Source organism: Eretmochelys imbricata, chromosome 5 (genome assembly GCF_965152235.1).
Source record: "Eretmochelys imbricata isolate rEreImb1 chromosome 5, rEreImb1.hap1, whole genome shotgun sequence".
NCBI classification, from domain to species: domain Eukaryota; kingdom Metazoa; phylum Chordata; order Testudines; family Cheloniidae; genus Eretmochelys; species Eretmochelys imbricata.
The window spans coordinates 21,672,839-21,698,311 of NC_135576.1; the positions used below are offsets into that span (position 1 = coordinate 21,672,839).

Here is a 25,473-nt window from a genome sequence, read left to right on the forward strand (position 1 = left end):
AGATAATTTTCTGGTTAGCATGGCAGGTGGGCTAGATGTGCAAAATTCAGACTGGAATTTTAAATTCACCCAAGCTTCTGAGGGTTTGAATCTGGGATTTTCAACTTTTTCTACCCATGAATTCAAAATAAGATGCTGTTTCCTCTCATGACCTCAATCCATCCCATAGTTCTTTGGAACACAGTTATTTCTAAATCTGTGGTGAGTGTGGCAGGTGCTGGGTGAAGAGAGCTGGGAGCTGTGGACGCATAGTGGATTGGGGTCTCTGGGTTAGGGCTGCTAAAAGAGTGGGTGCTGATAAGTAAGTGGGTGGTGCAGGGCAAGGTTTTCTGAAAGTAGATCAGTGTTGTGTCCATTTAGCGGGGAGCAGGTAGGTCCAGACTGGTCCCGGATGAGTTGCTGGGTGTTCTGGCAGTGGTGGGGCTGCTGGGACATGGGGCTAGGAGTTTCTGGGTGTTGGAGATGGGGTGAAACGCTGGATGGGGAGAAAAGATTACTTCCTTCTGCTCTTGCCATGCTGCTTCCACTGCAGCGGCTTCTTTCCTCCAATTTCTCCACTTAGCTTCAGGGAAGCTCTGCATAAGTAGGATGTGGGGCCGACAGGGTGCTGTGAGAAGTAGGGAGGGAAGGATTTTCTCCTTCACCTACTTCCCAGAAGTCTGAATAATTTTAATGAGGGAGGGAGGAGACGGAGGAAGGGAAGGTTTTTGTCCAAGACTTCATGGTCTTGACCCTCATCCCCCTCCAGCAGCACCCAGCAAACTTCAGACCTCTCATCTTCAAAGCTCCTTACCCAGTGACCCTGCACCCCACAGAGTCTGGAACCCTCAGCACCACCAACCACAGCTCTCCCACCCATAGCCAGCACTGCTCACTCTCCCTCTTGGTAGTCTCGTATGCCCTCTACAGAGAGAGGTGCTAGTCTCACACTTTGCCTCTGGATTCAGATTCCAAACTTTCCCAACCATTCGGGGGATTTTAATCTAGGGTTTGGGCCTGGGCCCACCTCTTAGTATGGGTTTCATTTCCCAACCCTCTATTAATTCTCAGCCAGTCCTGAGCACTCCGTCCATCTACAGTTTTATCTCTGCCACCTCAATTTTTCTCATCACCTCCTGCAAGCTTAAAGTTTGCTCAATTTCCTATCGCTTACAGCCACTGCAGCCTAAATCACAGCTAACCTTTCGCCAATATCTGCTGAATTCTCACTAAGTAAGCCTGACATCATATGATCGGTCAGTCCATATCGCCTGCACATGTGAAACTGAAAATAGACAAAAAGAAAAGGAGTACTTGTGGCACCTTAGAGACTAACCAATTTATTTGAGCATGAGCTTTCGTGAGCTACAGCTCACTTCATCAGATGCATGCATCTGATGAAGTGAGCTGTAGCTCACGAAAGCTCATGCTCAAATAAATTGGTTAGTCTCTAAGGTGCCACAAGTACTCCTTTTCTTTTTGCGAATACAGACTAACACGGCTGTTACTCTGAAACCTGAAAATAGACAGCTGTTTCCTGGCCACTAGAAGCTTATAAGCAAACTACAGGTTATTTAGAGAATCCTCCTTTCTGCCTATCTAGTCCATGTGTTCGTGTAGGGGTTTGTCTGTCTTGAGCATTTATAGGTGTACATCATTGTAGTGTCTAGGCAACAAGACATCTCTTGATTGCCAGTATGTAATGTAATAATAATAATTAATAATAAAAAGAGCTTGTAACTAAGGGCCTCAGGTAAAAGACCTGAAAGTGGAATATTGTTTTCAGTCTTGTGGTGATCACATTGAGAATTTATTGATTGATTGTGAATGTGATGGTCCCAGTTGTGTATGACTAAGAACCCTGTGTTTTTTATACTGTAGAGTACTTAAATCCAGTCCTTTGTAACAAATGTAGAGTGCATCAGTGTTGTCACTTTTCATATTTTCTCTAACAAGTCATTTCAGATAGCACAGTTCTGAAACTGTGAATCTTGATTTGATCTTTTTCCTCTTCTGGCAGGAGAATATTTCTATGCTTTAGTGCTTCCAGTACATTTTAACAATTGCTTCAATTACTGCATGGTAGGCTTGAATCTAAGAAGACAAAAAAAAAAAAAAGCACTAAAAAACTGCACAATGCTTAATTATGCAAACTCTGCAGCACAAGTTATTTTAATTTGTGTGTGTGTCTGGTATGAGACAGTAGATAGAAGGTAAAAGACAATTCTGTGTTCTGACTCCCATTGGAAATACACAGTCCTTGTGGTTTAATTATAAAAGCCTGGTTACTGACAGCAAATAAGTGATAAAAATCTTGACAAATAGACAAGTCAATGAGATAATAATTACACAAAGGGAGGTGGATTCAACCACTCACAAAGCAGCCAAAGTGTCTTCCCTAGACCTAGCTCAGACTAAGTAATTTCAAGATCAGAGGCATGTAAACAGGCATCTAGCTTTGCCATATTATTGACAAAACCTATCTGTACCAAGACCAGACAGGTTTCAGAGTAACAGCCGTGTTAGTCTGTATTCGCAAAAAGAAAAGGAGTACTTGTGGCACCTTAGAGACTAACCAATTTATTTGAGCATGAGCTTTCGTGAGCTACAGCTCACTTCATCAGATACATACCGTGGAAACTGCAGCAGACTTTATATATACACAGAGAATATGAAACAATACCTCCTCCCACCCCACTGTCCTGCTGGTAATAGCTTATCTAAAGTAATCGTCAGGTTAGGCCATTTCCAGCACAAATCCAGGTTTTCTCACCCTCCACCCCCCTTTGTGCTGGAAATGGCCTAACCTGACGATTACTTTAGATAAGCTATTACCAGCAGGACAGTGGGGTGGGAGGAGGTATTGTTTCATATTCTCTGTGTATATATAAAGTCTGCTGCAGTTTCCACGGTATGTATCTGATGAAGTGAGCTGTAGCTCACGAAAGCTCGTGCTCAAATAAATTGGTTAGTCTCTAAGGTGCCACAAGTACTCCTTTTCTTTTTTCAAGACCAGACAGAAAGAGTTAAACTTCAATGAAAGTAAGAGAAAGTGTGTGCATATTCTTACTTTCAAATTAGACAAGGTAGGGGCAGGGCTGGTTGTAAGCGTGGGTTAGCAGAGTAGTCATTTCCAGGGGGTGCTGAACTGCTGGTTGTTTTTTGTTTATCTCTGTTGTGATTGGCCAGCTGTTTTTGCTCTGCTGTGATTGGCTGGCTGCAAGTTTTCTTTTTGATGGGCGATTGGTGGGGCCATTGAAAATATTTTCTGCCCTAGCCAGCAAAATGGTTAATATCCATGGCCCATTAAATCCTTGGCTTGTTGGATGAACCCGCCAAACAGGTGCCAATCAGTGTCAATTGTGATGGTGATTATTTTTTAAACTCTGTCTATATCTGTATTAATACCATGCCCATCCACAGGGTATCTGAGCATCTGCACATTGGGAACTGAACGGAGACCCTCACATTCATTTCATATAAGCCACCAAACGGCCAGCAGATGATAATAACATTCTGTCCCTACTAACCTTAGTACTAGAAGTAAAAGGATAAATATGCCATTCCACAGCCATCCAGTTTTGCACTTATCAAGCTTTAAAAAGTAGTATCTATTTGACTTTTGTATTGTTGAAGCAAAGCTCTGATAACTGATTATTACCGTGGGCTATGCAGCAGGACAGAATGGATCTTCTTTTTCCACTTATCCTTTGTTGTCAAGGAGAAAGGTAGCGGAGGGAAGACTGCTTGTTTTATTTTCTGTTTCAATGTATATGCATGCTCAAGAGTGCCAATAAGAGGTGCTGGTGTTTGTAGACACCAATTCGCTTCTCCACACACACATAAGCAGTAAGACTCAGATCTTTATCTCCCATGAGGATAACCTATGGAAGAGGCATGGTAGGTTTCCTCCACATTCTTCCATTGGTTGGGGTATTCTTCCCACAGAAGAAGCAGAGGGTGCTGTAGGTCTATGTTAAAACATTAATTAATAAGTATATTTCACCTCTATATCCTAAATATATCTGATATATTTTATCCTTGGCTACAGTGCTGCCTTTAGTCCCTACAGCAATTGAGCTAGAATATGATATGCACAATATCATAGGGTAGGTAATTTATACTGGATGGAATTCTTATGCCATATTAATGATTTAAAGAATGTCTCAAAGAACACTGGCATCAGCACTAGTAGTGGGCAAAAGTTTTGGGAGGTTCAGTTGGAAAAATATTTTATAGCCTGGAATGGATACTCATTCCAGATGGCCTCTGCACTTATGGGTGCTCCTGCATATCATTTCTAAGGGGTGTCTCTCTTGAACCAGCAAGTCCATCTGTTCCCCACTGAAATTCCTCTGCTGGTTGCACCCTCTGCCCTGTTGAACATTCAACCCTCCATGCCATAATTTTGAAAGATCTGCTGCATGGTGGCTATTTGTTTCTCAGCTACGCACACCACTACCATGTCAATTCTCACAGGCTCTGGCTCTAGATACACCGCACCCTATGTTGCTTCTTAGAACACCTGAGAGCTGGCTATGGCAGGACTCAACAAAGGGTTTAAAGGAGGAATGGGACTTGTCTAAGGGTACTTATCTGCCACCCTTCTAAACATGACAATGCTTCCCCGTCTCATACAGTATTCCTGTGTTCTATGAGTTTTCCAAATACTGGAGAACCTCAGAGTTATGAATGGAGATTGTTCATAACTCTGAAATGTTCATAACTCTGAACAAAAGTTATGGTTGCTCTTTCAAAAGTTTACAATTGTACATTGACTTAATATAGCTTTGAAACTTTACTATGCAGAAGAAAAATGCTGCTTTTAACCGTCTTAATTTAAATGAAACAAGCACAGAAACAGCTTCCTTACCTTGTCAAATCTTTTTTTAAAAAACTTTCCCTTTATTTTTTTAGTAGTTTAGGTTTCACACAGTACTCTACTGTATTAGCTTTTGTTGTTGTCTCTGCTGCCTGATTGTGTACTTCCGGTTCCGAAGGAGGTGTGCGGTTGACCGGTCAGTTTGTAACTCTGGTGTTTGTAACTCTGAGGTTCTACTGCAGTCATTTGAATCATGGCTATGCTTATTCAGTCCCTTTCCTAAAGCAACTGCACTCATTGTTTTGTCTCAGTGATAATTTGTGAAATTACAATAGGGCACGGTGCTTTGTTACCATAGGCATAGAGCCAAATGCCAAATCTATCCAAAAGGAAATGAATGGTAACACACTGAATAGCGGGGGTTTTACTCGCAGCTGAACTCAGTGTTCATAAAAAGAAGTTTTTAAATGTATCCAAAACAGTCTGCTTGTCTGTGTGGCATAGACATAGGCGCTAACTGAGATCAAACAAAATCTGGATGGGGCAGAGCGAGAATACTAATAATCTCCTGTTTTCAAAGTCAGCTGGTGCATGTTTGTCTTCTTCTAACTACATCTTACAGACAGAGCGCTCTGCAACCCGATAGGCAGTATGGAGGCTGACCCAGCAGGTTGTTTTACCCGAGACATTGTGGAGCCTCCTCAGTATGCAACACTCAGTGAGCTCCATTGCCATGCAGGGCACCAAAGTCCAGCAAAGAAAGCAAATGTCTGAGAACTCTGACCAGAAATGACTTAGTGCACTGCAGAAGAAATGTGAGTGTTCCCTCCCTCAGGGCAAGTCAGGAGGAGAGGGAAGGATATAGACCATACACTTGTTCATGCCCAGCAGATGAACTAAGCAGTGCGATATGCCCTAGTCACCAAAGTCACCAGACGTTTGAGGGTTTCACCCCCCCATTGCCCTTGTCTGGGCCCCCTGCCGCCCCAGAGCAGGGGCCAAGAGTGGGGCCGCAGCTCCGGGGAGGGGGAGACACAGGCAGAGATAAGGGGGCCGAGGCTGGGGCCGCAGGTGGGGGTGGGTCTGGGGCCAGGAGTGGGTCTGTGGCCAGGGGCCAAGGCTGGGCCAGGAGTGGAGCTGCAGAAGGGTTGTGGTGGGGGCCAGTAGCTGGGCCTGTGGCCAGGTGTGGCTCTGCTCCCAGTCCTGCCCCCAGTCTCGGCCACGGGCTGGGAATGGAGCTGCAGCCAGCAGCCAAGGCTGAGGACTGGTGCAGCGCCTGGAGCGGAACTGCGCTGGGGATGGGGATGTGGCCAGATGCGAGGTGGGGAGCCAGGGACGTGGCTGGGGACAGGAGTGGAGCAGTGCTGGGGGCAAGGAATGGCTGGGTGGCACTCCCTCCCTGCCCCCCGTGAAGGTTGGCCTGGGCTCCACCGTGCCCATCCCAGACATTCCTCCACACCTCCACATCCCACACGCGCCTCGCAGTTTGGGGACCTCTGCCCTAGGCCCCGCTCCATGCAAAGTGAAAAAGAAAGGTGTCACTGTATCAGAGGGACAAGATAAAATTCATAAATGAAATCTTTATTATGAAAAGAGCAAAGAATGGAAGCATGACTCACTGGAGTCCAGCTAGCATCGTCTCCCCCCCCCCTCACCCAAATTATCCTTTCTTTGCAAAAGTCTTACACCGTTTAAAATGCCAAAGATTTAACATTTGTAGTGTTGTTGTAGCCATGTTGGTCCCAGGATATGAGAGAGACAAAGTGGGCGAGGTAATAAGATTTAAGGGGTTGGTAAGGAATGCAGCCAGTTTCAATCTAATATAATCCTTCCTCACTCACTGTTACCCCATAGTGAAAATTATATATTTGTAGACACAGGCCACCATAATCTAGGTATGTACCTGAGGGAGTGTAACCCACTGATAAGTGTAGGTTTTAGATCCTCCTCTGTGCCTGTTTTCCTGCAGATATGAGTTTGTTACAGCCCCAGCAAGAGACCTTTGGTGCTTCAGCTCAAGCAACTGATGGTTTTAGCTCTGGAGCTCCATGCTTCAGTCCTCATTGTGTCAGCCAAGATGGTGGCCATCACAGGGGAACATTCTCTTCTGGTTCTTTTACCATATCATACTGTGGTATCTGAATGCTGTCTCTGCTCTCACTATATAAGCCAGGATTTGACCAGGAATAGAGCTTTCTTGATCAAAATCTTTGATTATGGTTATGGGGCTCCCCACTGCCTTATGGCAAGACACAAATCCCATTTACGTTGGTAGGTGGTTTTTGGACCCCTTCTGTGTTTCTGATATTTGCATTTGCTACCCCTTTTTTATCCTTCCTCTTTTTTTGTATTAATGGGGAATGGATTCCTTTATTTTGATAAGTCGCTTGCCTCAGTCTATGGTGTTTGCTTTTCTGTCAGAGCTTGTAGTTCTGGTTTAATCGGGTCTTCAGCTTGGTTACATTGTTGTGTGCTGATTCTATTGAACAGGGCAATGCCATCTTTTTACTAACTGGCGTTAAATAATAATAAATATACATGCAATTGCAAATACGCATGTATTCCATTTCTTGGTGTGGAAACAAACAGACAATAACAAAAAACCATATTTGTGGACGCTGATGTTCCTAGCACAGGAAAACCTGTGTAGATGGGCTGTGCTGTGGCAGGTATTAGTGTGTATGTCTATATGGAATGAATGCAGGGTCAAAAGCAGGGGTGATTAATAGCACATGAAGAATGATGCTGACAGGCATGCTGGTTCCAGGCTTGTGCGTACATTAGAATTGCCCAAGAGGAGACTTCAATTACATGTTTTATAAAAGTAAATGTCACTCTGTTGCAGCATGAAGAGTGTTTTTTCTTTTAAATAGCAAATTTTAGTGCTTGTGAAAGATGCTGGATTAACACCTTTGGGCTCTGAAGTCCTCTATTCACAAATCAGGGGAAGCAGTAGTGTTGAGGGATTATCTCTATGGGGCTGGAGGGTAGTTTAGTTAATTACCCATGTCCATCAATGTTTAGTCTCTCTAATGAGAATCCATATAAGGATGCACAAAGGAGCTCAGGCAGTATGGTAATGAGGGCAGTATAAGAACCTATACAGAATAGAACAGAATTAGTGCCAAATCTAGTGGTTCTATGATGTGGATACCTGACCATTAAGGGTTTTCTTCAATACATCAAGTAGGAGGAGGTGACAAGTAGGCTGCTGCAAGGCTCTGGTCCTATTTAACTTCATCACTGATCTGGAAAGAAGTAGGCAGCACATTTATGAAAACAACAATTGATACTATATTGGGAACCTCTTTGAGGCCAGAGAAATAATACAAGGGGAATCAAAGAGACTAGAAATATAAGCAGAAAATAAAATGAGACTCAACTTGCAAAAATACAAGCTAATACAATTGGGGGAAAAGTAGTCCTGAGTACACATAAGCAAGAGAGGAAGGTACCTGGAAGGCCACAATACTAAAAGAGACCTACAGATATTAGTGGAAAGCCCAATAAACATGAGTGTGCAAGACAGCAAGACAGGCCAATACAATTTGGGGTATCGTGCCATGGGGCACGGAGGTAATATTGCCTCTCTATATAACTGTGGTGTCACAATCAATCATATGAAGTGGCTGGTGACGCTGATTTATTAAGAATGATCAAATAAGCTAAATATATTATTCCGGACAATAACTATGTTAACACAGAGTGAAGGTTGAAACTACATATAAGTGATTCGGGGGGGGGGGGAATTACTGGGATGTTATAATTATCCCCCAAATCAGTATTATAAACCCAGGAAAGTCAGAGCTCAGGTGAACTTACAAGAAATCCTGAAATGTTAATTTATACGATTGCACAGTTAAGGCACCCAAACCTTAACTCTACCCTGACCCCATGCAAATAACTATACAGTTATGAATGATGCATTTTTAATTTTTGTGGTATAAAGTTATTTGCCTCTCCCACTTCTACCTTCCAACCCTGTTGGTACCACTATAGGGCAGTTCAGGTTTCTTGGATGTCCTACCTGTACATTTCCTTCTTTACATAGCATCATACTCAGTTGTTGTTTATTCCTTGCCGTAGGCCTCACAGGTCCTTTTTCTTGTAACTTTCTGGTGCAGTTCATTTCATTTTACAATTTAACAAAGATGGCTTGATTGTTTTTAAAATTGCAGTTATTTTTAAAACGTGGCAAGTATTGCTGATGGCACAGCTGTATTTCATATTTTAATCAGAGAGGGGATTGAGCACAAAGTTCATATTTGGATCCAAACTTCCCCGAGCTCTACTCAAGTTAGGAACTGATCTATTGGTTTGATTTATGGTGTCAGCAGATAAGTTTGTATCTGGAGCTGGATGTCAACAAAGTTTGGAAGTGTTCAGGCCCATTTGCAATGTCAGTGTTGGAAAGAGTGTAAAACAGCTATACATTCATATGATTGAAGCGTGTATACCAAACGGAGCAGATCACAAATAAAATTAGAGGGGGAGATATCTCCTGCCATTGTTGTTGTCAACAGGAGTTTTGTTATTGACTCCAGTGGGGCCAGGATTTTACCCGATATGTTTATCTCAAATCACAAAATATAGGCCCAAATGTTCAAATTTGGGTGCCTAAAGTTGGACATCTAAAGAAACGCTTAGGGACCTAAATGCTGGACACTTACTTGAGAGGTGATGAGCGTTCACAACTCCAGGTGAAGTCAGTGGGGAGTTGCTGGTGCTCAGCAGCTATGAAAATCAGTCTGATTTCATTTAGCTGCCTAAATATGGATTTAAATGCCTGGGTTTTGAAATGTTGGCCATAGTGTTTAAAACAGACACTTTGTTATGCAATACAGTCTTTCTGCTTGGCAATGTTGTCTCTAGATAGCTTATCCCAAATCTCTTATTACGCTGAACTGATCAGACGGAGCTGAGCAGAAGTAAGCAACATTTCTAGGTCTTCAGAACCTTAAGGAAAAACAATCTATCCTGTTACAGCTTTTTCCGCTCTTGCAACTTGCCCTTTGACCTAACATGTTTGCGGCATGACTTTTTCCATAATTGAGAACAAGCTGTTGAGAACACTTAGTTAATCTTAGAGTTAGTTAATCCTATGAAAAATTGCTCCACTTGCTCCTTCTAGCCCATTATAGTAAGGGAGTAATGTGAGAAACCTGTACCAATAACTAGAGCTGCTTCAAAGAACATGTAGCTATGTCAGTCATCCATGGAAGGTTTATCCTACAGATTGGATGTATTCACACATGGCTTTATATAGTCTAATACATTATAAAAGGCATTTGCAATTTTCTGGGCTTGTGTGAGTGGTCCAGTGATTGATGTAGATGACTTGGAGCCATGATTCATGGTTTCCAATGGCTACCCTACCATTCATTTATAATGTGAATGTGGGTAAGTAACTTAAACTTTCTATGCCTCATTTTCCCCATCTGTAAAATGAGTGTAATAGTACTTACTTATCTACCTCACAGGAGTGTTGAAAGGACTAATTTCTGTTAGCAAAGTGCTCTGACTCTTTCAGATGAAATGTGCTGTATTAATGTAAAGTAACATTTGGAACATTCTATCACAAAGGTATTCCTTTTTCACCTCTGTATCATGAGTTCTGCTGCCTAGTTTGGTGCTTTCAGTCAAATGAAGGAAACAAAAAAATGTACCCTTTCCCCCATAAACTATAATTCCCCTAGCTACCTTTGTGGTGTTTGCCCAACGCTTCCGTACCTGCTGGGTGCAAACACATTTTAGATCAGGTATTTCCCAGTGGAAAGTTTAGTGGCATGTGTTGCAAACAGCTTACAGTGCCCATGAGTCACCTGGTACACATGTTCACTGCTACCTGAATTCCCAGCCCGTCAGTCACCACACTATTTTCTGACAGTATCTTAAACCATTACATATAATATCCAAATATAAACTACCATACTACACTATAGCCCAAATTCAGGGGGTGATGTTAAAAATAGTGTATGTTACATTCTGGTAAGTCAATGTGAGTTGGGTTGAAGAAGGAAAATGGACCAACAGGGAAGCAGCAAGCAGAACTAACTCCTTATGAAATTTCCACATGGAAATCCATGTGATTATCAGCAGATGAGGGAGCTAGCAGGGGGGAGGGATAGCTCAGTGGTTTGAGCATTGGCCTGCTAAACCCAGGGTTGTAACTTCAATTCTTGAGGGGGCCATTTAGGGATCTGGGGCAAATAATGGGGATTGGTCCTGCTTTGAGCAGGGGGTTGGACTAGATGACCTCCTGAGGTCCTTTCCAACCCTGATATTCTATGATACTGAAGAGAACAGCTCATACCTACTCTAGCCCCCTCCCACAAAACCCCATGGAGCCAGCTCCCATCTTGCTCCAGTGGAAGAGCTTCTGAGGGTTCTCGTGGATGGGACAAAGACATTGCTCAGATGAGTTTCTTAGTCCCTCCCCCCCCAAATGTACTGGGCTTTCTCTGAGGAGGAGGAGTGCAGCTATCAGAGCAAGAAGAAAAGGAGTACTTATGGCACCTTAGAGACTAACAAATTTATTTGAGCATAAGCTTTTGTGAGCTACAGCTCACTTCATCGGATGCTGTAGCTCACGAAAGCTTATGCTCAAATAAATTTGTTAGTCTCTAAGGTGCCACAAGTACTCCCTTTCTTTTTGCGAATACAGACTAACACGGCTGCTACTCTGAAACCTACCAGAGCAAGGGCATCCCTACAGGGATGAGCGGGGAATAGCCAGTGGGATGGGAGGCAGACATAGCAATTGCAGTTGACTGGGCATCTTCTGGCTGAGGAGCCATGGAGCAGAAGCTGGCTGGGGGATTGGGCAGTGTGGGGAGCACAGTGGCTAGCAGAACCTTTCTGGGGAGGGAGAAATGGAAGGATGACAGCAGAGAGGGAAGTCTCAGCAGTGAACTAAGGGCAGTCGTTAGCTGGAGTAACTGTTAGCTTCAACAGCTGTCAAGGCTGGCAGCTGTCAGAGTCGACAGTGCATTGATTGTCCAGCATCTTGCATCCACCCAGGCATACCATGGCTTGTGCATTCTCTAGTAAAAGCAATGTGGTTCTTATCCATGTAAAATTCTGGGTTAAGTTACACTGATGGCTGCTTCCCCTAAAACTGACTGAACCACTTTTGTGTGTGAATACAAAGTGCTGTTCAATGGATTGCAGAGGGAACAATCAATGTAACTTCTCTGTTAGTCTCAATAAGGACTCAGATTATTAGCTCTTTAGGACACAAACTGTATCATCCTGTTTGTGTGGGCAGAGCCTAGCACATTGTGGCTATTAGTAGAATGCAAATAATAAATACAATAACACTTAGATCCGCTTCCGGATCAGACCCTAGGGTGATCAGACAGCAAGTGTGAAAAATCAGGACGGGGGTGGGCAGTAATAAGAGCTTATATAAGAAAAAGACCCCAAAATCGGGACTGTCCCTATAAAATCAGGACTTCTGGTCACCCTATCAGACCCTCCTCAAAGCTTAGGGGTGCTTTGGTCTATGCCTTTCTCTAGCAGCAGAGATTCTGCATAAAGAGAAAATATCCATTGCCAGAGTTTGGTAACCCTTCCTCCCTCCCAACTTTGTTCAGTGCCACCCGGGAGCATCCCCCAAAATTTCTGACACACTGCCAGTCGCTAAGGAGCCATCTCTGCTGCTGCTGCTTCCAGCGTCTTGCCTGCTGAGTCCATGCTATGCTCAGCCTTCGCTTTCCAGTCCGGCCTGCCCAGATACATAGTCATTCCTCATCCTGAGAGGGGGCATGGGTTGTTGGAAGTGGGACTAGGCTCAGCTGGTCCCTGGGTGATAGCCCTGGTGGAGGAACTGGCCCCATAGCAGCAGCAAGGAGGAGCAATGCTGCCCGCTACACTGCCCATCAGTTTTGGCCCCACAGGCTGAGTTGTTCAAGAGACAAATAATTGAGCTAATTCACACCAGCTGGAGATCAGGCCCATAGTTTTATACTGAAACTAGATGAGATTTTCAGTTTCATCGGGTTTCAAAGTCATATTCAGCGTTTTAAACTGAGTTTCACTTTGAATTGTTTGAAGTCCTAATCTCAAAGCGAAAGTTCTGGGTGGGAAAAGAGGTGATACCAATCTCCAGGGTTTGAAACCAAAGAAAATAGTTACATGAGCCCTATTGCCTCAGACCTCCTGAGTGTGCGCAGGTCTAAATGGAAGAGTGGAAATATCCATTCCAATCCCTTATTTTATCTCACTCAAAACATCACCTACATTTCCACTTTGTGCTGATATTTCTGAGGCTTCGTCTCTGAATTTCTTTTAAAGAAAGATTTAACCAAAGAGCCAATTTTGAGGGAAACAAGTTGAGGGGGGAGGAAGTGGAAAATACATGCCCCATTTAAAAAAAATAACAGGAAGCTTTTCTTGTGCTTGAATAACTCAAAAACTTCATACCCACCAATGACTATTTGATCAGGTGAGGATGAAAGGCACAGACATGTTTAAAGAAAATTTGAATAAAAAATAAAATAATTATAAAGTGACTGAAAATAGCATATTGGCTATGCATAGTAATTCTCCCTCATTAATCTTTTTGAAGTTCACTCATTTTATCTTCAAAAACAGTAATTAAACTTGTTTCCATCTGACAGCTGTTTCTTGGCCTATGTGAAATCATCTGCTGTTCTCAATCTAATTCAGAGTAGACAGGTGTCCCATCTTGACTGGCATTAAAGGGCACTCTTGTAAACAGATTCCTGTCTTACTCTCCTTTCCTGTATCACTCAACCTCTTCTTCCTTCACCCTTTCCCACACCTTTCTTCTGCCAGTTTCTCCCCTTCACACTTTTTCTGTGTTTCTTTGCCTGGTGTTAGAGCACTGCCTATGCTGATTGCGATGTGCTGGGTAGAGCTGGTTAGATTAAACACCATTTCATAAAAAATGCTGATTTGTCAAACCTGAAATTTCTTGTGAAAGCAAATCAGGTTTGACAAACTTTCCCCAAATCACAGAGCTTGTCAATTTCACTCAGCAGCTGTCTATCCCAGAGAGCAAATCTCAGTTTGGAACCACCATGTACTGGTGTTTCTGAAATTTTTGTTTGTTTGTTTTTTTGAATTTTTGGTTTGCAAGAAATTTTGAAATATTTGGTTTCATTGCGATTTGGAACAAAGCTAAATTTAAAAATACCAACATTTTTCACAAATTGGAAATCCTGAGTTTCAGCCAGCTGGGTCCATTCCTACTGCCTTTAATTGATACACTTCTGTATTTGCCACAGAGCATGGTGTAGATCACTGATCCGAAGATGCAGAGCAACTCTGACAATGTGGCAGCACCGTGGGAATCTAGGCTGCAGTCACATACAGGCTATCCTGCAAAACCTTAGTGGCTGAGAGGCAGGGGTTAGAGAGGTGTGATTCAAAATAACTTTTTTCCCATCAGCTATCCCAATTATTTTATTTGTTTCCGTCCCAAGTTTCATTTTGTTTTGACAAATAGAAATGGTGTAAATTCAAATGAAGGAGGTCAATGCAAGTATCACTGGAGGTGTTCAAAAACAGGATAAGTATAAGACCCTAGTCACAATGGAGTAATGAACAGAGCTGAGCAAATAATTTTTTGTTAGGGGCCTGGAAACACCAGGGTTCCCAGCCCTGGGGCACTCCAGTTGGCCGGTCTGCCCCAGAGCTGCAGACCCTGGAAGCACTTGGGTCCTTGTCCCTAGTACTTTCCATATGGTGGGTCTGCCCTGTAGCAGGGATCCTACCAGTCCTGAGAGACCTGGCTCCAGCAGGACTCCCTGGTCCTGGCAGGCTGCCTGCCATGGAGCGGTGAGTCTAGTAGCCCTGAGAGATCCAGCTATAGCCAGGACTCTGGGGGTTGGCAGGCTTCCTGCTGTGGATCCTGGTCTGGAACACCAGCAAGTTTCCAATGGAAACCTGAATGTCTTTGAAACAAGTTTTGATGAATCTGCAATACATGTGGCGAAACATTTGCATCCAGCAAACTGGCATTTTCTGACAAAATTTTGTTTTGTTGGAAAATCTCTGACCAGGTCTAGTAATGAATAGTCCTTGTGAAATGCATGCAGGGCCAGCCTACAACATTTTGGCACTTGAGGCGGGGAGCTCAAATGATGCCCCTATGCCCCCTTGCTTGGGCCAAAACTTTGAAAGGTCTCAATTCTGCCTTCTTCCTGTTCTACACCTCTCATGGTACCCCAATAAAGGAGAACTAACCACTTAAAATGCCTTGTTCAAAAATTTTAAGTAACACTTAACTTTCAAATGCCTGAACAGCAAATGTAACTTTTCTTCTATGCATAGTAAACACTGGCATTTTTATCTGTTTAAATAATCAAAGTGGTGCTTTCCGTGCCTCCTTGGTTGCAAAGGTTTGAACTGCTTCCTGCTGAAGGTCCACAGTCTGGGCCAGCTCATGCTCTATTGAGATGGTTGCAAGGCCGACCAGCCTCTCCTGTGTCATTGTGGAGCGTAGATGTGTTTTTATTAACTTCAGCTTGGAGAAGCTGTGTTCTCCACTGGCAACTGTTAAAGTGTTAGAAGTATGCACAGAGCTGTGGTCCATGCAGTACAAGGAAGTCCCTCAGGCTACTGCTCAAGTGGATCCACAGTCCTGGATCATCTAGACTTAAGGAGCTAAACTCAGCAGCAGCTGTTTCTTGCGCCTCCACCACACTCTTCTCTGATCTACACTTTTCTTCAGGAATGTGCATGCTTACATCCATTTAAGATGGAGATATGGATGCTGCAGTAGCTGCCAGGTCACCTGCACTCTGACTAACTGGAAGATCAGGCATCTCCTCACCACTCACATCCTCACTGGGGCCGGAAGGCTCACTGTGAACATTTGTGTCTATGTATCTCAGGAGAGCTCCTTCCTGCTTAGATAGAAAAGCTTCCTTTGCTTTCTTTCTTTTTCTGAATGCTGCCCCAGAGGGGCGTTTTCTTCTTTCACTCATGACTGCTGTTCTGTACCAGCTATAGTGGCTCTCAGCACTCAATTGAAGGGGATAAATAAGCAGGCTGGTAGCAGGGCCTGAGTGAGGGAAGCTACCAGCGTCTTAAGGGCCTAACTGGCTCCTACTACTTCAGTTGACTGCCTGTTCTCCTCAAGTGGGTTCAGAGAAGCAGCAGGAAACAGGAAGCTCCCTGAGAAGCTGGTGTTAATCAGTCCAGGCTCCTAGGGGTGCTAGAGAGGTACATAAGAGGCTCCTCCTCCTCCTCTCTGTCCCTGCAGCTCCTGCTGCTTTCTGTTATTCCCTCTCACCTTTTCTCCGGCCTGCCTGTTATGTCTCTTGTGCCCTCCTTCCTCCAGCACAGCACTCCACCATCTCTGTGCTTCTTGAGTAGAGAGAATACATATGCACCAGCATCAGACACAATTTTCTACACTCTAGGTCCTAGGGGCATCCCCCCCCCCCCCCCCGCTCACAGTCTGGCTCCTGAGGCGGCCGCCTCAGTTCGCCTCATGGTAAGGCCAGCCCTGAATGCATGGCCCACAGATGGTATGAATTGTGGATCCTACCAATAAGGAAAATGTTTCAAAGATACACATTGCATTTTCCATTGAATGTTTAATGAGAAAAGAGATTACTAAGTAGAAGTAGGGAAATGATCTTACTTTGTACACAGCATTGGTAAGACCATTAATAGAATACTGTGTTCAGTTCTGGGGTCCACACTTCAAGAAGGATGTAGAAATACTGGAGAGAGTTCAAAGAGGGGCCCACAAAAATGATTTCCAGTCCCTGGATCAAGCCTTGTAATGTGAGGCTTACGGAGGTCAGTTTATTCAGCTCACTGGAGAGACGATTGAGAGGTGATTTGATCACATGTGGAAAAGATATCTGATAGTCAGGCACGGGTTCAACCTTGCTGACAAAAAATTAACAAGATCCAATGGTTGGAAGGTGAAGTTAGATCATTTCAACCTTGAAATAAGACATAATTTTGTCAGCAAGCTGTGGTGGGGACCGGGGGTGTGTGTGATTAAACATTGGAACAGCTTGCCAGGGTGGTGATGGGCTCACCCTTGCTTAGAGTCTATAAAATGAGATTAGATATATTTCAAAGAGATATGGTTAAATCCAGCTTCTGGGAGAAATTTTATGGTGTGTGTGTTTGGGGTGCGGGGAGCTGAAATCAAGCTGGATGGTTGTGGTATTCCCTTCTGGCCTTGGAGCCTGTGTATCTGTGAATCCTCTTGTTCATCCCCTTCCTTCCTAGGCCTGGGGAGGATGGGCTCAATTGCATTGCCTTCAGCATACTCATAACACCTGCAGGTTTGCATTAAGATAATGATAATAATCAAATCTCATGCTTCAGGACTTCAGGAAGTTGTCGGTCAGGATCAGGAAGGAACTTCCCCGCCCAGTGCACAATTGGCGAGATGTGTATGTTCCCCCTCCGCTACCTTATTCTGAAGTGTCAGAGATTGGCCATAGCAGGAGATGGGACATCTGTGGACGGGTGCTGTAAGGTGGTACTCTTTCTAGATGTCTGGTTGGTGAGTCTTGCTCACATGCTGAGGGTTATATTGATCCCCAGATTTGGGGTTGGGAAGCAGGGCCGGATCTAGGTTTTTTGCCACCCCAAGCAAAAAATTTGCTCTGAGAGTGCAACTGCCCAAGCAGAAAAAAAAAAAGAAAAGAAAAAGGATGGCCGGGATGCCGCCCCTGGAATTGCGCCGCCCCAAGCTCGTGCTTGCTTTGCAGGTGCCTAAAGCCGGTCCTGTTGGGAAGGAACCTTCTCCAGGTCAGATTGGCTGGGGTGCTGGGGATTTTTCACCTCCCTCTGCAGCCTGCTGGGATCATCTGGGCATATCACATTTAATTCCTGGACATTGCATAGGCATAGAATCATAGAAGTGTAGGACTGAAAGGGACCTCGAAAGGTCATTTAGTCCAGTCCCCTGCACTCAAGGCAGGACTAAATATTATCTAGACCATCCTTGATAGGTGATTGTCTAATCTGCTCTTAAAAAATGCCAATGACGGAGATTCTACAGCCTCCCTAGGCAATTCATTCCAGTGCTTAACCTCCCTGACAATGTCCAACCTAAATCTCCCGTGCTGTAATTTAAGTCCATTGTTTCTTGTCCTATCTTCAGAGGTTAATGAGAACAATTTTTATCCCTCCTCGTAACAACCTTTTATGTACTTGAAAACTGTTATGTTTCCCCTTAATCTTCTCTTCTGTAGACTAAAAAAACTGAATTTTTTCAGTCTTTCCTCATAGGTCATGTTATCTAGGCCTTTAATTATTTGTATTGCTCTCCGCTGGACATTCTTCAATTTGTCTACATCCTTTGTGAAATGCGGGGCCCAGAACAGGACACTATACTCCAGTTGAGGCCATATTAGCACGGAGTAGAGTGGAAGAATTACTTCTTGTGTCTTGCTTACAACACTCCTGCTAATAAATCCAAGAATGATGTTTGCTTTTTTTGCAGCAGTGTTACACTGTTCACTCATATTTAGCTTGTGATCCATTATGACCTCCAGATCTCTTTCTGCAGTACTCCTTCCTAAGCAGTCATTTCCCATTTTGAATGTGTGCAATTGATTATTCCTTCCTACGTGGAGTAATTGTATTTGTCCTTATTGAATTTCATCCTATTTACTTCAGACCATTTCTCCAGTTTGTCCAGATAATTCTGAATTATAATCCTATCCTACAAAGCACTTGCAACCCTTCCCAGCTAGGTATCAGCCACAAACTTTATAAGTGTACTCTCTGTGCCATTATCAAAATCATTGACGAAGATATTGAACAGAACTGGAACCAGAACTGATCCCTGTGGGACCCCACTCAATATGCCTTTCCAGCTGGACTGTGAACTGCTGATAACTACTCTCTGGGGATGGTTTTCCAACCAGTTATGTACCCACCTTATAGTAGCTCTATCTAGGTTGTATTTCCCTAATTTGTTTTTGGGAAGGTCATGCAAGACAGTATCAAAGGTCTTACTAAAGTCAAAGTATACGACATCTACCCGTATCCACAAGCCTTGTTATCCTGTCAAAGAAAGCTATCAGGTTGGTTTGACAGAATTTGTTCTTGACAAATCCATGCTGACTGATACTTATCACCTTATTTTCTTCTAGGTGTTTGCAAATTGATTGCTTGATGATTTGCTCCATTATCTTTCTGGGTACTGAAGTTAAGATGACTGGTCTTTAATTCCCCGGGTTGTCCTTAGTCCCCTTTTTATAGATTGGCACTATATTTGCCCTTTTCCAGTCCTCTGGAATCACTCCCGTCTTCTGTGACTTTTCAAAGATAATCGCTAATGACCCAGATATCTCCTCAGTAAGCTCCTTGAGTATTCTAGGATGTATTTCATCAGGCCCTGGTGACTTGAAGACATCTCACTTGTCTAAGTAATTTTTAACTTGTTCTTTCCCTATTTTAGCCTCTGATCCTACTTTATTTTCACTGGTGTTCACTATGTTAGATGTCCAATAGCTACTAACCTTCCACATTTTCTGTTATTGTTTTTCCCCCCTCATTGAGTAACAGGCCTACCCTGTCCTTGGTTTTCTCTTGCTTGTAATGTATTTCTAGAATGTTTTCTTGTTACCCTTTATGTCTCTAGCTAGTTTAATCTCCTTTTGTGACTTGGCCTTTCTAATTTTATGCCTACGTGCTTGTGTGTGTTTGTTTATATTCATCCTTTGTAATTTGACCTAGTTTCCACATCATGCATTGATGGCATCCTGACAGAAGAATAACTGTTGATGGGGGGGCGGGGGTGGGGGGTGTTTCTGGTGTGAGCCCTGGCAGCTGAGGCAACACGTGGGAGAACATGCCACACAGCCTCGTGGGCTACAGCACGGCCTCACAGTCACTCTCTGAGTCTTCTTCAGTGCAATGCAGAGCAGCTTCCTAGCACCTCCCAGCTCAGAGCCAGCTCCTGGCCTCCCAGCCAGCCCCGCCTTTGACCACAGGCTCCTGGTCCTGTCCAGCCTTTGGCTGCAAGATCCCAGCCCCCCGACTCTATTCTGCTCTGTGATGGACTCTGTAAGCTGGACAAGGCAGTTGGGCCGAGTTCTCAGGGCTACAGGTGCAGCCCCTGTGCGCACACATGGCTGCACAGCTGCATGAGGTGAAATGCAAGGCCTTCCCCTCTCTACAATGGGGGATTCCCACCTCACTCCCAGCAGTGCACTGCAGCTTGTAAAGCATTTTGAGACCCTCGAAGAGACGCTGCTGGAGCAGAGCAAGCTGATTGCTGCTATAGGGAGACATGCCCTGTGAGCCAGCCTCGGAGACCACCCATGCTGCACTCAGACCTCCCAGATTTCTGCCAGGCAGAGGTGACACATAACTGTTGATGGGGGGAGGGCACAATTTAAAGGCTCTGGTTTGAAATTTGCAGAAATTGGGGGGGAGGGGGGCACATGACCCCGTACGTCCCCCCCCATACATCACCTTTGTGCCTTGGTCTCTCCTGTTCGTTCACTGTGGCACAGTTTAATTTCCTGAGGACTAAAATGCTTTAGTCTAACTAAAGTCTTTGGGCTTGATCTAGGAGTATCTGGGTGAAAATTCATGGCCTGCGATAGACAAGAGGTCAGACTAGATGATCTAATGGTCCCTTCTGTCCTTAACCTCTGTGGAACTATGCAAAGGTAAATGTGGTAGTGCTTATGCCCCCAAAACCCTGTGAACTTGCCAGTTGCACCACTTCACTGACTCTGCTGACATTTGGCAGACTCCAGAGACAGGTGCTGTAATTTAGGGCGGATGCCAATGTTACTCCAAGTGGTGGTGTTGACTGGGCAGCTGCTTCCTCTTGAATGCAAGTATATTGTGAAGTTGAAGTGCCCCAGTTTTCAGTACTGTGTGCAATGTCATGCTGCTGGCCTACCTGGCTTTGATTATCTGTTATTAATAATGTGCATTAAATGAATACAACATTTCATGTGGGGCGAGATTGTGAGGCCATGGGGCTTTGTGGGAGGGAATAAGGAGCCTCTCACCTGGCGTGGCTCATGAAAACAAGGTCCATGCAGAATACCAGCGCCTGCACGGGGGCTGCTACTGAGGTGCTCCACATGGGGGACTGGAAGAGACAGAGGACAGGTGGAGCCACCGTTATTCTGTCCCTATGATCCTGCCAGGATTGCTGACCTACTGCACAGTGGGGAATACACTGTACCCTTTGAAAGGGGATAGCAAATTACTTTCTCACCAGCTCAACTGGGCGGTGATTCATGGTGCTCTTTCTGTGTCCAATCAGTTTTTCTCTGCCCTAAATGCAGAACTGAAGCTAATACCACAATGTAGCCCTAAGTAGACGAGGCTGTCTATACAAGGCCAGCCTTATGGGTGGCAACATGGGCGACCGCCAAGGGCACTGTGGTCAGGGGAGATGCCATGGTCAAGAGGCTGCAGAAGGGCTATGCCCACCCGGGAGGCTGAGGGAGGGGATAAAGGGGACTGGGAGCAGGAGCCAGGCATCCCCTCTCCATCCTCCTGACTGCATGATACCTGCAGCGCCCCGCTGCTTGGGGACCGGTACTTAAAGGGCACTAAAGAAAGTTTGCCCAGGGTGCCATTTTCCCTAAGACCGGCCCTGTGCGTTTAGGGTACAAGGTTGATTCTTACTCTCCTTTTTTATGTTACATTGAGAGACTATGGGAAGGTTTATGGCTCATTATGTACTTTGCAGAGATGGGTCCCAGGGCAAAGCTCCAATCCAAACTTCCCTGAAGTTGCAGTTGGTAGTCTTCAGGTCTGAGGCTTTGATTTGGCCCATTACTAAAATGGTAGTCGGCTGTAATTTTGTATCTGGATCCAACCTTTACCCCAAGGTTGGGGGGTGTTTGAATCCAGGGCTTTGGTTAATCCTCATTTCTAATATGTCTGTATGTTTTTGTTTTATTTTTACTTTATTTATGTTGTATGAAACACAATAAAGCCTTGTAACACACCCACTGGCCACAGAAGTGCAGGTAGCAAGAATATAACTAGCCAATTTGGAATCTGGCCATGCCATTCAGATTAACAACCTGCTTTTGAGAAAAGTGACATGGGAGCTTAGTGACCACAGACCGTCAGAACTTGGGTTTAATGTCTCAGCCAACCATGACTGCGCCTAATGCTATTAAATTCTTAGTAGGGTTTTACTTAATGGAAGTGTTTTACATCGCAAGAGTGTGATTCACTTTTAAAATGTCACTGCACCTTTTATATACAATGTGTAACAAAGGAAAACCAGGAATACAGACGGTAAGGTGGGCTGCTTTTCCAAGTGAAATAATTTGACTATTTTTGATTGTTTAAGAAATCCCATGACTGAACTCAAAGTTAACTATCACTTTGAGATGGGGGCCTTTTTTGCTAGAAAGAAATAGGGGAAGAAAAGTATGTTCAGCTAAAAAATACTCCATGCATAAGTGTCGGGGGGGAGAGGGGGTCACGTGCATACATGCCAAAATATAATGGAAAATGAGTAGATTTAAATCAAATGCTATGGGGTGTCTGAATGAGATGCCAGCAGGTGCCTGGCGAAAGCAAGGGAAGAAGTCTCATGGCAGTTATAGCAGGTATTTTTGGGGGAGGAGAAGAGAGAGAGAAGGAGAGGGAAAGTGTGGCTATTTAGGTAGTCAGGAGTTGTATTCTGAGGTCCAAATATACAAATAATGTGACACTTGAATGCCACCCACATTTGAATGATGGTTGGCTAACACTGATGGGTACTACTACTTGTCCCCTCATGCTCAATCTCACCCAAAAGGTCAGGGTGAAGAAGAATCCACCTAAAGAGAGTTTTCCATTTTTCTACCTTCAAGATGCAGAATGTTGCATCACTTCAAGAAATTACTCCTTGCTTTATTTATGTTGTTTTTATTTTCAAAAGCCTATTATCAGCACATTAGATTTTGAGGTGAACTCATGCAGCTCCCATTGAAGTCAATAGGAGGCACAATTATGTAACCACAAGTATGGTATGTTATCAATTAAAAATATGCATTTCTCATAAATAAGATTTCCCTTGAATTTTGCCACCCATTTTAAAATCCTTTCCCTTAGCAAATGATAAAGGAACAAAATCTGCCTGATCTGTTACATTTTAATGTTTTCCTTAGGTCTTTACTACATGAAATAAAAAGTATGGGCCAAATCCTCTGTTGGTGAAAATTGGTGTACCGCCATGTAAATCAATGGATCTATGCTGATTTACACCAACTGAGTATCTGGCCCATTTAATACAGCAGCATTAGGAGACGAATCAGTGTCATACACTTTTCACAAAGAGAAATAAGCCACTTTTTCCTAGAATATTTAAATCTTTAATTCTTTTATTAAGAAAACAATCAAAACTGTCCCTCTTTCTAACATAAACCCTTTGGATCAAATTGTCATCTTAGTTACACCAGGGTAAATACAGATTAACTCTCAAATGACTTCTGTTGAGCTAATTTAGATTTACATCAGTGCAGCTGAGATGGGAACTTGACACTTTCTTTTCAAATTATGCTCATATATTAAGGTATATTCTCCACTTGCAACACTCAATTGAAAAGCTTTCTAAGCAGAGAGAGACATTACTTGGATAAGACACACGCAATAGATTAAATATCAGATTTCCCTATCCAGCTGTCCATTAATGCCTTTTACTATTATCTGTCTCTCTCTATAATTAGGACAGCTTCTGGTTTATCAGGGCTTTTTTCAAAACCAGATTTCCTTCACAGCAGTAGCTGTCATTCACAAGGGTTTGAACGGTATCTTTTCAAGTAATTTACAATTTGCATTATTTTGCAGCAAATAGGATAAAGTACATTCAAGTTGCTAGAAAGTCTTTTTATGTTAAATTATAAAATGCTTTACTTACCCTGAGTGAGACACTTTCATTTGAGAGCTGATTTTTGTCAGACAGGCCACTAGTCCATTTCCTTTCCCAATGACTGGTTTTATCTGTCTCTTGTCTATGACATAAGCCAGCCTGGATTAGAAAGCTTTCTGTCACCTGGTGCATTTGTTTTGAAATGGCACCTCCTGGACTATGAAACAGTGCACTGGTATCCATAACATTTGTTCCAGTTTGAACAGATTCTCCTGTGTGTCTTAATGGTTTGCAAAGTTCTTTGGGGTCTAATAGATTTAAAAGGTGTCTTGTCAGCCTCTCTGTCAAATTGACTACAGCATCCTTAGATTTTTCTTCTGCCAGTTTTCTCCTTATTCCATTTAATTGCTGTGAACTCTTATTTGACAGGTCTCTGCCCATACTATTTGCTATCATTGTCTCCGAGGCTTGATTTGTCAGAGAACTATCTAAGCCACAAGAGGAGGACTCCACTTCTGCAAGTACAAAATCCATGTTCTGTGATTTGTCAATAGAGAAATCTGCCGCTGAGTGGTTATTTGTATTGTTTTCTTCAATTCTAGGATAATCATTTTCAATCGCTGTAGAAGCGACGGGCAATTTGTACTTCCCCTTGTCTTTCATTGTGGTAGTTTTATCTTGGTGGTGCCCAACAGCAAGAGTCATCCCTGTTTGCAAGGTTGACTGACTGTATGTGGAGAGATCTCTCCTTACAACTACTTCTTTGGATTTTGAGTGATGACCACAGAAGCCAATGGTGGTATCCATAGGCACAGTGTTATCTGACACTTCAAACCGGCAAGGCATTCCACTGAGGAAATAATCACACCCATCACAATCCTTACTCAGCTTTATATCCTCTTCATCATCACTTTCTAATAAAAATTTTTAATTTCATTTGCAAGATCTGTCATCACATCAGAACATTCCAGATACTCAAGGGCATCATCAGAAAACTCATCAGCTGTGATTAGAGTTTTACCTGGATAAAGTTCAAAGTTAGTGTCACAGATTTGAGAAGCGTCCTCTACAAAGTTATGCTGATTTCCTGTGTGAATATTTGCTTGGTAATTGGACAGTGTATTATCAGTCTGAAGTTTATGGAGGATACTATGTTCAGGTACCTGGGTATCTTCAGTGTTCTGACTAGAAACTAAGACTTCAGCAGTAGACGAACAGTTGTCTGTATGATTATTGATTAGACTAGTTGATTTGGAATACACTTGTCTGCGGTAGCATTTGGCTGCTTTTCCAGCAGTGTCGCTACAGCGTTCGAGTATACAAAACATTTGCATTTCCTGACACATACGTTGTTCAGCTGTTATTTTCTTGGAGTTTAAATATGTTTTTATCATTCATATTGTCTTCTAAGCAAGGTACGCTTCTGTACTGATTCTCCAATGAGGATGACATCTCTGTTTCTAGAGGCTGCTCTACTGACAGACAGTTTTTGTAGAGGCCGGTCAGGTGAAATTAAAGTGGATACTCATAGGAGTAATTCCTTTTCTCCACTAAAGGTTTCTCAATCTGCCTAGCTTGATCTGAACCTTCCTACTGAATGCACTGGCTTCATTCTTTCTACTCGCTCCTTCATCATCGTTTTGGTTTGAGAATAATTTTTGGTAAATTTTCTGTCTGATTTCACTTCAACAAAATTTGAACAGTGGATCATTCAAAAGCAATTTTGAGCGACGATCTGACAAAGTGCAGCACCATGCTCTGTGAATTAAAAAATAGCTGTAGTTTAAAACTTAAATTTGAAAAGGATACACATTTTATTTATTTCATAAATGCCACAAGTTTGCTCGTCTATACTATTTTTTCTTAGTTTTTTATGTTT

General features: G+C 43.4%; 1 protein-coding gene across 1 annotated transcript in view; it reads right to left on the reverse strand.

The window, feature by feature from the left end:
• Positions 1 to 24,940, reverse strand: part of ALPK2 (alpha kinase 2) — a 67,474-nt gene extending 42,534 nt beyond the window's left edge. Inside the window, 2 exon segments of the mRNA XM_077817139.1 lie at positions 23,643 to 24,523; positions 24,526 to 24,940. Of these exon segments, the coding sequence (XP_077673265.1) occupies positions 23,643 to 24,523; positions 24,526 to 24,940 (1,296 nt within the window).
• Between the last annotated feature and the right edge of the window lie 533 nt (positions 24,941 to 25,473).